Source organism: Candoia aspera, chromosome 3 (assembly GCF_035149785.1).
Source record: "Candoia aspera isolate rCanAsp1 chromosome 3, rCanAsp1.hap2, whole genome shotgun sequence".
Taxonomy (NCBI): Eukaryota; Metazoa; Chordata; class Lepidosauria; order Squamata; family Boidae; genus Candoia; species Candoia aspera.
The window spans coordinates 146,831,439-146,846,783 of NC_086155.1; the positions used below are offsets into that span (position 1 = coordinate 146,831,439).

The window sequence follows — 15,345 nt, forward strand, 5'->3', positions numbered from 1 at the left end:
TGGGCTACAAAGTTTTCAGAAAAGCAACAGAACTGTACATCAATATGCTGGAAATATCAAGATACCTGAACAGTGATATGGCATGTTTCGAGAGACTGCAAAGACCTCGCCACCACCAGGCCACCAAGCTTAGTGACTGGCCAGCTTGCCTGAGAAGCCCACAATAAAATCCAACCTATTGTATTAACCCATAAATTCTGCCCCTCTGCCTGATCCCTTTCCTCATATTTGAAGAATGGGCCCTCAGGTTCCTTGGTTATTTAGGAATTAGGATACACTTTGAACTATGCACAGAAATGGGCTTGGGATGACATTGCTGATGGAGGAGCTGAGATACTGCAGGACTCACATTCTACACTATGCCAAAATTGGGGAAAGAGCCCATGAATTAGAAGGAGTATGGTACTGGTAATCTTGAGCTCCAGTGTCCTTGGCTTTTAGGTAGTGCAATCAAAGTCTGATCACTCTGGCTTCCAATGGAAATATACAAAAAACATAGTCATCTTTTACTCTTGGTGTTTAGATCTTATTCTTTCTGAGGAACAACCCCTAAGTATATTTGTTTGGATTAAATCTAAACATACCTATATGAGTTAAAAAAGAGAGCCCTATAAGTGTAAAGCATGGAACCGAAGTGATTATTGACAATTGCTACAACAGTGGGTCCCTTTTATTCTCTTTTAGGTAATGTGAAACGTGACGTTCTCAGACTCCACACAGACTTCATGTATTTCGAAGAGGTACTAAATAGAACTTTAGGGGAAGTGAAAAAGACGTTCCTGAAATTATCATAAGGTAATAAACAGTATTTCATCTTTAAAGGACAAAAGAAACTGTGCTGTAGTTATGGATCAAATAATAGTTTTTGTGTGTGTGTGTGTTTGCCTATGTATATAAGTAAATAGATAATTATTAATGGACCAATGATTGAGTTGGTGACAATGCAAATAACAAAATTTATTTCAACAAACAATATGTTTCTCATTAACTAAAAGTATGTTTCCATAGGTGTTATGTTTATGGTTCTCTGGTCTTCAGAAATTTCTAGGAAATTTTCACACACTGTTGCTCTTTTATTTTTTCCACAAAAACCATTATTTGTATACTTATATCTACCTTATGAAAATACAAGTTAAGCTGTAATATTTACTGGAACTGCAGCTTTTCTGAGTTATGTTTATGATCAGCCAACTCCTGAATATTTGCAAATCCTACTGTATTCTCTCTCTGGGCAAAGAAATATTATTCACTGTCTGAAGCTGAAGGAGCTATTTCGTTTCACAAATAAATCTCTCATATTTTAACATCTAGGGATCCTAATTATAAATAGTTTTGGGAACTAAACTTGAATTAAAAATGGGATATGTATAAAATAACAGTATCTTGGTCTCTTATGTGTTTTTATCACATAAAATAATGCTATTTGGGTTGACTAAGTTAATCCTTAGTAACATTAAACATAAATGTCAAAATTGTAAATTATTTTCTGTTATTTATCTTACAGGTCTGATACAAGTTTTTCAAGATGTCATATATGCTTCCACACTTACACAATGGCTGGCAAGTAGACCAGGCCATTCTTTCAGAAGAGGATCGTGTGGTAGTTAATCGGTTTGGACATGACTGGGATCCAACATGTATGAAAATGGATGAAGTTTTATATAGTATTGCTGAAAAGGTACAATGTTTTACCTGACTTGGAGAAATAAAGTTTTATTGTGCTTTAATCAGATCCAAATAATATGTTAACTTTAGAATATGAGCTTAAGAAAAATGGCATATTTCTGTTACTAAATGTTGTATTTAAAAAAAAAAATAGCTAAAAGACTGCGATTGAGATGTGAATTTTTTTCCCAAGAGATTCCTTAGAGAAAGATTGGAAAACATTTTATACATCTTTGCACTTCAGTGACTCTCACTGAATTTCAGTATTTTGATTTCAGTTTTAGCTATAACGTCTTTACATAGTGTGAGAATAATTTAAGCCATTTACGTTCTGAAATACAAGAAATGTAATCCAAAAAAGAGGTTTTAGGCTGATTAAGAGGGCATTGATTTGTCATTGGCTATTAGTCACGATGACTATATATATCTTTGAATCCACTTTGCTCAGGGATGTTGCCTTCATATCCAGGTTGTAGGCATCTGCTGGGAACTGCAAGAACCAAGTTTTGATGGACTTTAGTGTAATACAACAACAGGCCTTGTAGGCCTTGTAATATCTTCAGTAATACATTCTCTGCACTGTTGTTTTTGTCTGAGGCTGTTCTTAGATAACATCACACTACAGAAACATGCAAGTGCATTTATCCTTTTTTTCCAGCCACAGGTGACATCCTTACCCAGCATTGCTACTACAAAAACATCCCAGAGGGCACTGTGTGTGGTGGAGGGTTGTATTTTAGTTTGATAGGGATTTATGCATATGGCATGTATCTATTGGAGAGGTAGAAAATGTAGTGGTGACGTGGATGAACAGGGGAAAGAGTATGTGAACTGTTAACACAAGTGACATGTTTTCTGAATTAGGAACCATGGCTTTTGCCCCCAAAAAGGTTAGGAATCAAAAACTAATAACTGGCTTGCAACAAACCCCAAACCTCGTTTAGATGGTTAAAGCATCAGGCTAGAAACCAGGAGATTGTGAGTTCTAATTCCGCCTTAGGCACAAAGCCAGCTGGGTGACTTTGGGCCAGTCACTTTCTCTCAGCCCAAGGAAGGAGGAAATGGCAAACCACTTCTGAAAAAACCTTGCAAAGGAAGCTGCAGAGATGTGTCCAGGCAGTCTCAAAAAATTGGACATGACTGAATGGATTAAAAAAAATGGTTTAGATAGTACAGTTAATTTTATTCTGCTTATTTCAATTGTTTTTACTGAAAAGGAGTACAGAAATAGTTCGTGCAGCAGTTTATATAACAATAAAACAGGATTCTCTGACATCCTGATTCATCATTGCATGTGAATGTACCATGTGTTTAGCTGGCATCAGAAAACAAATGTATAGAAGGAGAGAATGGCAAAAGTGAAGAGACTAACTTGAAGGGACAACCTTCATTTAACTTGTAATTACAACTAGAGAGGTGCAAAATGTTTTGAGTTTGGACTGTTTCAATTTTGAACCAAGACCGTTCTATAGCTCTTCCAACCTTACTGGCTGTATTTTAACTTTGAGTTGGCCATATTTCAAGCTTGAAATATTTCTGGTGAGATTGGAGCAGCCTATTGTGGGCACAAAATATTTTGTACACTTCTAGGTATAACAATAATTTTTGATTTGTGAACAATGTAGGGAAGATTGCAGTGATTTAATACTTACAGGTAGACCTCGCTTAGCGACGGCTTCGGGCAGCAACTGTTCGAAGTTACAACGGTGATGAAAAAGTAACTTTGCAAGCAATGTCCATATTTACAACCTTCGTACCATCTCTCTCTCTCAATCACATGTTCGCCATTACTGTCAGTATGCGTTGTCCTGTGCCTGACCCATTTTTTCCTCCCCTTCACAGAGTGAACAGATTGCCTAAACAAGTGATCGCTTCCTGAGCTACTTTTCTCCACAGTGCAGTGTATCCCTAAAAAGTGCTAACTGCAAGTTAACACGCTGTGACCTTAATTAGTTGCTTAGAACCCTCTGGCTGGTGGCTGGCTCACAGCTGCTGCTTGTAATTGAAAAGACTTTAATCAATTTCATGTCTTTGGTTTTTGTTTGGCTCCTAAGTGGCTGGGAGTGCACTAGGCAAACAGCAGGTGTAAGTGCCTTCCTTTCAGTGTGTATTCCCCATTGTGTACCTGCTTACTCTTTTGTTATCCCTCTCCAATGAATATAAATGCAAACATTGATTCCCTTCTTGTTCATTATCCCAGTACTGGGATGAGCATTCCAAAGGGCAGTGGAGTGGAGAAAAAGGGCTATAAATTTTGCCCTCTTACCCAGCTTCCTTGTGAATTGAGTTCTGGAAACGTTCCCCACTGTTTGGGCTCACCCAGCTGTTTGGGGTTGTATCCTTCTGATGGTGTAAAGCAAAGGAAAGCTGAAGTAAAATCATAAGCACAATCATGGTCATGTGATTTTCCACTTAGCGACCACATCACTTAGGCACCAAGTTGCTGGTCCCAATTGTGGTCGCTAGATGAGGACTACCTGTATTGTATTGCCTATAGGCCATAAAATTGCATGTTGTGGTTACATTGTTATAAGATTTTACTAGTCCGCAATTTGGCATGTTTGCATCTACGTATATAACAGGATAGAAATAGGCTGCTGTGAACAGAATTCTGCTTATAGAGCAAGATATGTTCAAATGCCAGGTTGTAAGGAGCTCTTTGAAAATACGCTCTGGAAAGTTAGAGGAATGTCTTTAAGTGTAGGAAACAATCTGGCTTTGTAAGGAAAAGGAATTGAATGAATAAATAAATTCTATATTTGTTTCCTCTGCCTTTCTTCTGTAAAAGATCTGCTGTATCCAAACACTTCCATGAACTGAAAACTCAGGGAAAATTCTAATTGTATTTTATGTATGGTTCTACATTATGAAAATGTAATTTAAAAAAAAAACTCATTGAAGAAAATACTTAAACTTCTGCATAAAATAAAATAAGAAAACCACACAGATAGCAGCAAATGCCATTTGTTGTAATTTGTATGGTTTCAGCAGAAAAGGACAATTCAGTTTTATTAGACTTAAGCATTTATATATTGTCACCCACCAGAGCTCCTAGTTTATAGACAATCAAATAATAATACACTTGAAAATTATAAGAGAGCCCTATTAAAATTTCAACTTAAAATATATTTTCAGAGCTTTGTCCAGCAATTTTGTTAATCTCTGTATTTCTGATGGGAATTTTGGAGCTCATAATGGCCATTGAGAATGTCTGACTTTTAATCATGGCCTGATGAACCAGTAGCAACCAAAGACAGTCTTTTGTGCTGATCTAACAAACAGTCTTGCTAAAGGCACAGTGAACCTAAGCTGTTAGGACTTTTAGGACTCAAAAGGAGATAATGTTTAGACACTCACCATTACTTTGTATTTCACCTAGAAATAAAGCAGCAACCAGTGATTATTTTAATAGAGACAATATGGTCTCGCTGGGTTATGCAGATACTAGCTTAATTTCAAATTCTACATAAGCTAAATCTTCTAAAACACAAATAAAGGCTCTTCAATGCAGTACCATACAGTAATGTGCCAGAATTGAAATATTACGGCTATTGGTTTATGTTGATCTTTTAAAGAAAAAAATTAAAAAATGTTATTTTATTACTTGTCAAAGAAAAATTTAAACATTGCCTATGTAACTGCTTCAAGGCCGAGTTAAGAGAAAATATTGAGATACAGTGTTGAAACTGGTCATACAGTAATAGGAATTCTAGTAACTTGGCAGACAAGTTGGCACTTTAACAGAGGGAAGAAAGAGAACAATATAACTTTTGTATTTAAAAATCTCCCTCTGCAGAAATAGCAGATTATAGAGGGTGACCCTTCCTCATCCTCTTGCTTATGAGCCCTGTTTGGATATCGCTGCTGTACAGAGTGAGTAAACAGTTCTAGTTGTACTACATATTTATATATCATACCAAACTGTTGACATGCTGCAGTTGCATTCTGCATCTAGGAAAAAACAGTTAATGCCATCAACATGGCCTGTTTCAATCCTAGTAACTACTTTCCATGGACATTCTAGTCAGTAAAACATTTTCCTCTGCTGGTTTGAATACTTTCCAGCATGAGACTTCTATCTTGAAGTATAAAAAGAAAAACATGAGGTTCTAGACCAAAAGTGGTTTCCTGTCAGTTGAGGCAAAAATTTTTTTAATTGATTTTAAATTTTAGGAAACAGTGCTGCACTATGTGATGCATATTTTCTAAAAGCTAGAATTGATCATCATATCATTTCTAAATTGTCAGTGATCAAAAGTGAAAATCTGCTCTTTAAATAACCATTGTTTTTTACTCATTAAAATTTGAGAATATACTTAATGGTTTTACTATCAACATAAAGGTTGTATGCTCTTTAATGAATTATTTTCAGATTTCTAAAGATGCCTAAGTGGGTTAAGAGTACTGTGTGTGATTTGTAGTGGGAGATAAGCTTTTTCTTCACTGGTAGGCTTACTGCATGTAGATATATTGTGGCAAATATCTGTTAGTACAATAAATTGTTCTAATACCTCTCTCTCTATATATATATAAAACCTGTCAGCTGTAGATTATTTGAAAAATGTTTTAAACACTTTGCTCATGTTGCTTCCACAAGAACTTTCACTGAAGTTGTAAAGGTTTGGATAAAAGAAGAATGTGATCTCTGAACCACTAGATTATGTGATTTATTCAGATTTCAGCTCAGTGGAGCTCCACTGGTATTTGTGAGGTGCAGGGCAGTATTTGCTACTTTTTGCTGAAATCTTTGAAAATCTATTTATGCAGATTGAGAGGTAGTACACAGAATCTCTAAAGGAAATGGCAGCTAGCAAGAATTATCATTTTCTTTCCTTTCTTTTTAGCAGGAGGCCTCCACATGAATCCTCCATGAAAGGGAGTACATATTTAAATTTGATTCTCTGTCTTGTTGCTGCCTCTTTAAAATTAAACATATGGATCTTTAGATGTATTTTATGTAATGCATATTTAGTATTAGCAAAGTGAATAAAATAAGACTCTGCAAAATACTAATTGTATGAGTAAAATATGGGTTTTAATTAAGTGGTAAATTAAATAATAAATAATGTATGTAAGTATTCACTTCTCTATTCTTTGTTTGCTCTTTAAAAATATATATTCCAATTTCAGTGTTCATTGCCATTATATCCTGATTTTATTGCATTTTGTAGATGTTCTACTAAAATTATTAATGAAGCATCACTTCTAAACCAAAAATAGCTGTCATTGGTAAATAGGATTTTGCAGAAATAGGCAGGGTAAGGTGTTTGGTGAGTAACACCTGATAGGATGCATTTGCTCCTTTGTAAAGGTTAAGGTGTTGTATCAGCAAATATGCTTACTACTGAAATTTCTGTGAGTTTTGTAACTGAAGGAATTTTTTTTTATATACTGAAAGGCATATATGTGTGATATGAAAAGGGAGTATAAAATAATCTGATATTCCTGTAAAAATTACTTATAGGAAAACTTATGGAAAAAATTGTCTGAACTCTGTTTATTGTTAGGACCTAGATGTTTTAAAAAGACTTGTGATAAATGTACCTAAAATATAGCTATAGTGGTTAACTGTTTCAAGCGTCATGTTCTGGATGTCTTTATGTTCTTGTGTTCTCTAAGAAGTTAAAACCTATGCATGTGTTTCTGTGTGAGTTTACAATATTATGAAAACAAATATAATTACATTATAAACACATTTTTCTTTCCCTTAGGTGAAAAATTTTGCTGTAATTTATCTAGTAGATATCACAGAAGTACCAGACTTCAATAAGATGTATGAACTGTATGATCCCTGTACTGTTATGTTCTTCTTCAGGTATATTTTAATTCCTATATTGCTCTTTAACTTGCATGTTCTCAGTCAGTGAGTTTATTTTGACAGGGGGTATGTCTGTTTCCAATTCCAGCCTAAGTATCGTTAAGCTACAGTCTTAACCTGAAAGTAACTTTGTTGTCACTAAACCAATATTATAGTTTACAAGCTGGTAATTATCAACAAACCAGCTTATTAGTGAGGAAAAGTGACAATGGTAAACTTAGTGAGCTGACTTACAAAATCTTATACTTAAGTGACTTTAGATGCTGCAGAACTAGTTGTGAGTTAGACTGGTACAACAGATGTGGTTTTCAGGTTTATCATAAAGGTAAGGCAAGTGGCATTGCCTTACTACAGGTAGTCCTTGATTACCAACTGCCTCGTTTAGAGACCATTCAAAGTTACGACAGTGTAAAAAAAATAGCTTTGTGATCAATCCTCACATTTGTGACTGTCACAGTGTCCCACAGTCACCATTTGTGTGCTTTGCAACTGGCTCGCAACTAGCAGAGTTAATAGAGAAGGCAGAAGTAAAATCTTAAGTTGCGGTCACATGTTTCACTTAATGACCGAAGGGGAAGTGAGATCATAAGCCCATCCCAAACACATGATTTTATGCTTTGTGACTGCAGTGCTTAGTGATAGAGTTGCTGGCCCCAATTGTAATTGCTAAACTAGGACTACCTGTAGTTAGTGTGTCTCCAGTTGTCCCATGTTTCATTCCCATTAGGCTCTGCTTTTGGATCAAAACAGGTCATGCAAGATAGTTTGATGGAGAGTTTGAAATGAACATGGTATTCCCAGTTAGAGTTCTGTATTGGTTTTTGTATATACAGAGCTGTTCATATGTAGTTATTAAGAGGAAAATGCCAGCATAGCTATTGGCCTGCTACCGCAGTCAGAGAAAAGCTTATTATTTCCTGCAAAGAGCAGTACTCCTACCTGGATTAGACTCCATAAGCCATGACTGTAAACTATAACTAATTTAATTTAGCATTAAGCTATTTAATTTTTCTTGACTTCATCAGTTTCCTTAACTGGGTCTTTAGTAATCCTAGAAATGACATAAATTGGTGGAATTCTTTTCTGTTTGGGTATGATATGGGAAGATTTTTAAATTGGTCGTTTGAATTTGTTGTATTTTTAATGTAACTTTTAAAACCATGTTGTATGCCATGTGGATGTGCATAGCATGCCAGGTAATATAGCAATATTTCCAATAAGTAGGTTTCAGTAATAATTTATGAAAAAGAAAATAATGATTATAACAGTGAGATGCCATGACCACTTCCTGATCTTAATTAAAATCAACTGTAGTTGATTGGGTTGGGATAACATTCCAGACTAACTTCATTTTAGGAAAAATGGCAGTTTGGATAAATATTAATAACTATCTCACTGTCTATACAAATATAGATAGAAATATTTTAGGGGGTATGCATATAAAATATTAAATAATAAATATTTGTATAATTTTTTTCTCCTTTTCATTCTTAAAGGAACAAACACATAATGATTGATTTAGGCACAGGTAACAACAACAAAATTAACTGGGCAATGGAAGACAAGCAAGAGATGATTGACATCATAGAAACAGTTTATCGAGGTGCTCGTAAAGGTAGAGGTCTTGTTGTGTCACCCAAAGACTACTCAACCAAATACAGATATTGACATTTTGGCTATTTATTTCAAGTCAGCTTTCTTGGAAACTTCCTCAAATCAGACTTAATATATGAGCAATGTTCCATGGTTACATCTCCTCATTGTGAATATATTGAACTGAGTAAATATGTTACCTGATTTTCATGGGAAAATGCCATTGATTTTGGAAATAAAAGTTATATTTACTTTTGAATGTAAAGAGCTTAAAATGTCAAATGTTTTCTTTAAAAAATTCTATTTTTTTCTATAAATAATGTGTTGTCTCTTTTCAAAATGTATTTGTTCTAAAAATGCATGCAAAGTTCTCTGAGTGGAATAGGCAATGCCTAGTCATTCATGTCTCATGCCAGTGCTAAAACAGTTGCCCTAGATGCCTATTAACTAATGAGTCTGGTTTACCTTTGGCACAGGAAGTCCTGAAAAACTTGAACCAAGCTACCTGGCACATCACATTCTTTAATATAAAATATACTGTCATGAAAACCATGAGAGGAAGCCTTGCTGGTAATACTGTGACCTATAGGTGGCATCTGATGGTTCTTCTGCCTTGGTGTCCTCTAGTATTTGGGATCTGCTAATTAAAATGCTTTAGGCACCTGTTAAAGCAGGGGTTGGAAACCTTCTTCAATGTAGGAACCAGAGACAAGCCTTCTGCCACCATCTCTAGGGGTTACTCAACTCCCACCAAAGCAGCTAGTGAATCATCGCCAAAATGGCTGCCTGAGGAGGCAGCAAGTGCTCTCCCTGTCTTATGGACCAGGTGAATATACTTCTTTTTGGGGTGGCAGGCCAGATTGGTGGCAGGCCACAGCTGGCCTGCAGGTGTAGGTTGCTGATGCCTGAGTTAAAAACTTCTCTCTTCACCCATGCTATCCTCTGAATATTAAGTAAGATGTTTTTGATGTGTGTGGTTTTCAATATTTAAATATTTTAACTGCTGGAGATTCTTGTGTAAGTTTGAGTTCTTACAGGAAAGGTGGAACAGACCAACTGATAGCTTAAACAATAATATGTTGAATATTACTTACACTAAGAACCATGTTTTGCTTGACCAATTAAAAAAAATGGGATCCCTAAAATACTTCATTTATACTTCAGAAGCTTGACCTCATTTGAACATGTAAATATCAATGTTCATTTGAATGCTCATGTTCATTTGAACATGTAAATATCAATTTATACCAAGATGAATAAACTGTGTTCCTAGGCAGTGTTATTAATCTAATGAAAGTGGGTACAAATTAATATGGGCTTATTTACATAAAACAGATGGGTTCACATATTGTAAACCATAGTATAATCTTTTTATCTTTGGCTTATTGTAATTGGCAAATCATGCTTTATAATTTAGAGTATTGCACAAATATAGCCAATTTTTGCTTATACAGTAAACCATGATGAGCTAAACTATGGCTTAGCATGATATATGAAAAAGGCCATCCAGGTTCTGGTTATATTTCTTACACTCAATTATCTAATTTCTTTAGTTCATCATCTGAGAATTGTAATGTTGTTAGTAAATATGTATACTGCCCAATTTCCAACAACTTTGGGCGGTTCAAAAGTAAAAACATAGACAAGAAATGAACAATACAATAAAAACAAGGAACAAAAGATGGGAGAAAAAAAGGGGGACAGCAGAAAAAAAAGGGGGACAGCAACAAAACACAACCACTCCTTGGAAGTAGCTACACCAATCTCAGCCAAAGGCCAGGGCAAAGAACCAAGACTTCAAGGCCCTTTAAAACACCAGCAGCGTAGGGGCCAACCCGATCTTGGAGGGAACTTCATTCCAGGGGACAGGCACTGCAACAGAGAAGGTGTACTTCTGGGTCCTGATAGATGGCATTGTTTAATCAAAGAAATCTGGAGCATGCAAAACCTGCTGGATCAAATCTGCCAGACAATTACTATGGGAGACAGGCAGCCCCTCAAGTAATCAGGCCCCATGCCATGTAGGGCTTCATAGGTAATTACCAGCTCCTTGAATCACACCCAGAAACAAACCGGCAAGCAGTGCAGCTCACAAAGCAGGGGTGTTACATAGGCATACCGAGGCATATCTGTTACTGCCTATGCTGCTGCATTCTGGACCAATTGACGCTTCCGGGTGGTCCATTCCATGTAGAATGTGTTGCACTAGTTAAGCCGCAAAAGGCCTGCTATTCTAGGAGTAATATTGTAAAAATCATGGTAGAAATTGTTCAGAATTGCATTAGTGAGATACAGCAATCTGAGTTCAGAACACTTGATTCCAACGGAGGGAAACTAATCAAAGTTGAGATTATACTAATTTTAACTATTAACATGGAATCTTACCCTGCTTTCTTTGTAGTAGATAATCATAACACCCATACAGGATGTATCAAGAAAATGAACCTCATGGAGAAAATGGAAACAAAACTTATTTCCAAACTTTAATGTCACTCTTACATAGAAGGTTTTATAAGGAGAATTTTCCTTTATTATAGCGGTAATATAGGCTAGAAATTTTACAACTTGATTTTTCTTTGTAGCCAGTGATGTAATATAGAAAAGTATAGCTTGTGAATCCGTCAGTTAGTTATAGTCTTTTAACAAATCTCTTAAAATTTGTACAAATGTAGACCATACTTAAAGTCTTTGTGTTCTGTGCAGCTTTTTCTTTGATGCCTTCAGGTCTGTACAAAAATAATTAGCGTAGAGATTGAGTTTAAAATTAGGAAAACCAGATGTGAATTCAGCCTATAAATAAGCATCTCCCAATCTTTGTATTTTCTTCCAATTGAATGAACGTAAATAAAACAATTCATTTTTTCTCCAAATTTTATAAAATAGAGAAATGTACTCTTATGAGAGGGGATACCAGCTCAACATGCTGTGTCTGCTGAACCTTTTAATCACCTGAATTATATTTGTACAAATTGCATCTGCATGCTTTCTTTGCAAACAGGTGAGTCCTGGCTCTCTTGCAATCCCTCCAAAATTTTATGCTTTGCTATAATTTTTATTCTCCAAATGCTTTAATAAGCAGATGAATACACCATGGCTGAGCCTTTAAAAGCTAAGCGAAGGTGGATCTGCTGAGTTTTTGGGTGAGAGATCACTGGGAAATCTCAGGATTAATAAGTTACAGTGGGAAGTTGAAAGAGTTCACTGGAAGAAGGTGCAAAACTGTGTATTATTTTATGGATTCATTGAGTATTAAGTTTCACTTGTGGAAATCCTTACCCTGCCTTAAGCTAGCTGTGTTCTTATGCTTCTATTAATGCAAACAAGATTTTTTTAAAGGGTGAGTTTATTTTCTTTTACCCTTTTGAACTGGTGATGCTAAATATATTGTCATAGCAGACATTTAGCTACTGCAACAGTAATGTGATGAGTTTACAAAATCAGAATCTCACCGTTAGATCTTCAGTAGCATTTTCTATTCCAGCTTGAGCCATTAGTCCAGTAACATGCTTCTCCAAATCATCTATACGTTCACCCATCTCATCCAGTAAAAAGTTAAAGAGCACTGCATTTTTAATGTGTTTTTATTAGGGTTTTATACTAATTTTCTGTGGGAAAATAATATACGGTGCATATAAATAAAATATAACAATATTCACATTTGGTTTCTTCCTATTGTAAAAAGGTCCAAAATGCTCTGTTTGTTCTATTTTATCTTATTGGGTATAAAACAATTGTGTTCATGCCTTTTGGCTTGTGCAGTCTGAATGTATGTGACAAGGTATTAAAAGCTTGTAATGTTTATAATACTGTAGTTTGTTAAGTATTTCAAGACTGAACATTATTTGAGGCACCTGTCTTCAAATATAATTGTTGAGGCAGGTTATTAATTTACTTTAAAAGCAGGATTTTATTATTATTTGATAGTTTCCTATATGCTGTAAATATAGTTCAGTACTGTCTCAATTCATAAAGTTGGAGAGGAATGTATCACCATAAAACTCCCATTTAGGAGAATCTAATGTAGTTAAATGAATAACAACCATTTAGTGGTATTTAAGAATGTTGTATAACTCTTCCTATAACATGAAAATTCATAGTTTTCTAAAATAGATATAAATTTGCAAGACTCTCTTACTTTAAAAAAACTATTTTTTTAGATTCTTAAGTGAAAAATTCAAATGGGAAGTTGGCATGCTAAAATAGAAAGTACCAGCTTCTGGAAATGTCTCTATTTACAAAAAGACTTCTGATCCCCATATGAGCTCCATAAGTATTCTTAGGAAATAAAAATGGTGAATGACTACAACCTAGTGTTTTGTCTTAGAAGAATGTCCTCTTGTCCAAAAACCGGAAAAAAAAACTGGTGTAGATACTCACTTCTAGCTCCCAAAGTCATTCCCTATGATCTTCCAGTTTACCTTTGCTTTTATATTGTTCTGGATAGGTGAATTCAACATTATAAACAAGTTTTGGAAATATTCAGTGATTAATCAAGCCAATTACAAATAATTTCACATTGGTTTTAGAAAAGGAACTGAAAAGGATATTTTTTAGAGATAGTTGATCAGTCAGATCTTCAAAGTTTTCCTGCAGCTGTTGTAGGAGATTTTCTGCCTGTAAGAGAAAAAATATGTCTATGATGTTAGGTAAGTTAGTAGTTTGATCTATTTCCTGGACTAGGAGATTATCCAGCCCTAGTAATTCTATTGTTTACAGTGTGTAAAATGAGATGCAGCCTATCATTTGCGGAGCTGAGCTTTATTTTCTCTACAGAGTATGTTGAAAAGGGAGTTCCCCTGAAATACCTAATGTATTTTGTGAAAATACTAAGATCAATAAGGGGGGGGGGGAGAAAGTGTCACGTAAAGCAGAGAATATGAAATGCCGACATTATATGTAACTTTTATATGGAAGTGGTTTTGTATGTTGCTAATATATTGTATTTTTTTTAAATCAAGTACAATATTTTTTTATTTAGACCTACTTGCAATAGATTCCTTGAGTTGAGAAAAACTTGGCTTCATTCCCACTCCATGGCATGAGAGTTTCTGGTACCATAAGCAATGGGCACTGATTTTCAGGGAAGAGGTTTAGAAACTTTCTGAAAACCCTATTACAGCTTTTCCCAATGTGGTGCCTTCTACCGTCACAATCTCGGGTTACGAGGACCAAAATGCAGTTGAGCTGGATGGCATTAGGTCGTAGAGGATTTTTTTTATGCGATGTCCATCGCTACCCCGGTAGCTTTACGCGTTACGGCGGGCAGGTAAAAAAATGCAGAGGGTGCGGGGGAGGTGGATATAAACGCCATCTTCCTTTGTCCAGCACCCGTCCTCGTTGATTAACCGTGATTGTGTGCATCTCTGCTATATATTGCTCCTCAGCTATATTTAGTCCCCAATTGCTAACACGGAGTTCATACTTTGTGTCTGGGACGTTGCCTACGAGGGCTGCGACCCATTCGAGTCCTGCGCGGCCGGCAGAAAAGCGTCCGCACGATACCTGCGCAATCGGCAAAGACGCGGCAGCAAAGCCTCGGACCAGCGTCGGGCGTACTCACAAACTGAGAGAGCTCCTTGGCGCTCTGAGGGTCATTGTCCGCCATCTCCTCTTTCTCCACCTGCGACGCCGCCGCTGCTTGACTCGCCGCTTGCTTTCCCGCTCTCTCCTGCTCAAACTGCCGCCTTGGACGCGAGCGAAGCAGCTCCGAGAGACAAAGCCGCCTCCCTGAGGTTGACAGGCGGGCTTTCCCTCGCCAGCGCGGCTGCACGGCTACGTCCTCCGCTCCTGCCGAGGAGCCAATGCGAGAGGCGGCGGTGACTTTTCCACTCCTCCTTCCCACGTGCCCGACGCGTCATTATTTTGATGCCTGTGACTCGGAGTTTTTAAAGGATGTTAGTTTCTCTCTTGGCATTTTGTTGCCAGCTCACCCACCATTAAGCAGCCAAAATAGCAAATCCTTCTCATTTTCTGAAGTTCGAAGGAAGCTGTTGATTGCTCAGTTCAGCCTTGATATATCCTTGACGCTCAGTCTAAACTAGCGGAGGAATTAAGAAGAAAAGGTATTCCCGTAGCACAGAGGGTGTTTTCTTCACCACAGTGCCAGGAGTCCTAAAATATCAGGGATTATTTGGGGAGAAAGTTGAATCTGCAGGGGTGCAACTTTAAAGTGCCTGGGAATTTCATTGATGCCTTTGAGCTTTGGCGTTGGAGAAGACTCCTAAGAATAACCTGGACAGCCGAGGGAAAAAAAATGGATCATGGAACAA

At 36.5% G+C, this 15,345-nt stretch overlaps 2 protein-coding genes across 4 annotated transcripts; one reads left to right on the forward strand and one right to left on the reverse strand.

The window, feature by feature from the left end:
* Positions 1–684: 684 nt before the first annotated feature.
* TXNL4A (thioredoxin like 4A) lies at positions 685–9,341 on the forward strand. 3 transcript variants are annotated; one of them, XM_063299006.1, is made up of 4 exons: positions 685–795; positions 1,505–1,678; positions 7,377–7,480; positions 8,980–9,341. In XM_063299006.1, the coding sequence occupies exons 2-4, from the start codon at positions 1,526–1,528 to the stop codon at positions 9,149–9,151; spliced, it is 429 nt and encodes a 142-aa protein (XP_063155076.1). In that variant the 5' UTR covers positions 685–795; positions 1,505–1,525; the 3' UTR covers positions 9,152–9,341. The 3 variants fall into 3 exon arrangements, with proteins under 3 accessions (XP_063155076.1, XP_063155077.1, XP_063155078.1); XM_063299007.1 differs by having other exon boundaries at positions 717–740; XM_063299008.1 differs by lacking the exon at positions 685–795 and adding an exon at positions 5,462–5,538 and having other exon boundaries at positions 1,539–1,678.
* Positions 9,342–12,078: 2,737 nt separating this feature from the next.
* HSBP1L1 (heat shock factor binding protein 1 like 1) lies at positions 12,079–14,800 on the reverse strand. Its single transcript, XM_063299009.1, has 3 exons — positions 14,637–14,800; positions 13,624–13,690; positions 12,079–12,620 (listed from the first exon to the last, which is right to left on the reverse strand). Exons 1-3 carry the CDS (start codon positions 14,679–14,681, stop codon positions 12,514–12,516), a joined length of 219 nt encoding a protein of 72 aa, XP_063155079.1. The 5' UTR covers positions 14,682–14,800; the 3' UTR covers positions 12,079–12,513.
* Positions 14,801–15,345: the final 545 nt, after the last annotated feature.

Excerpts from the sequence above, each read along its gene's own strand:
- TXNL4A (XM_063299006.1), top strand. The coding sequence starts at position 1,526 with ATGTCATATATGCTTCCACACTTACACAATGGCTGGCAAGTAGACCAG. Across the intron at positions 1,679-7,376 it reads TATATAGTATTGCTGAAAAG|GTGAAAAATTTTGCTGTAAT; the intron begins GTACAATGTTTT and ends TCTTTCCCTTAG. Across the intron at positions 7,481-8,979 it reads ACTGTTATGTTCTTCTTCAG|GAACAAACACATAATGATTG; the intron begins GTATATTTTAAT and ends TCATTCTTAAAG.
- HSBP1L1 (XM_063299009.1), bottom strand. The coding sequence starts at position 14,681 with ATGGCGGACAATGACCCTCAGAGCGCCAAGGAGCTCTCTCAGTTT. Across the intron at positions 13,691-14,636 it reads CCAAGGAGCTCTCTCAGTTT|GCAGAAAATCTCCTACAACA; the intron begins GTGAGTACGCCC and ends TTTCTCTTACAG. Across the intron at positions 12,621-13,623 it reads TGATCAACTATCTCTAAAAA|TGGATGAGATGGGTGAACGT; the intron begins ATATCCTTTTCA and ends TTAACTTTTTAC.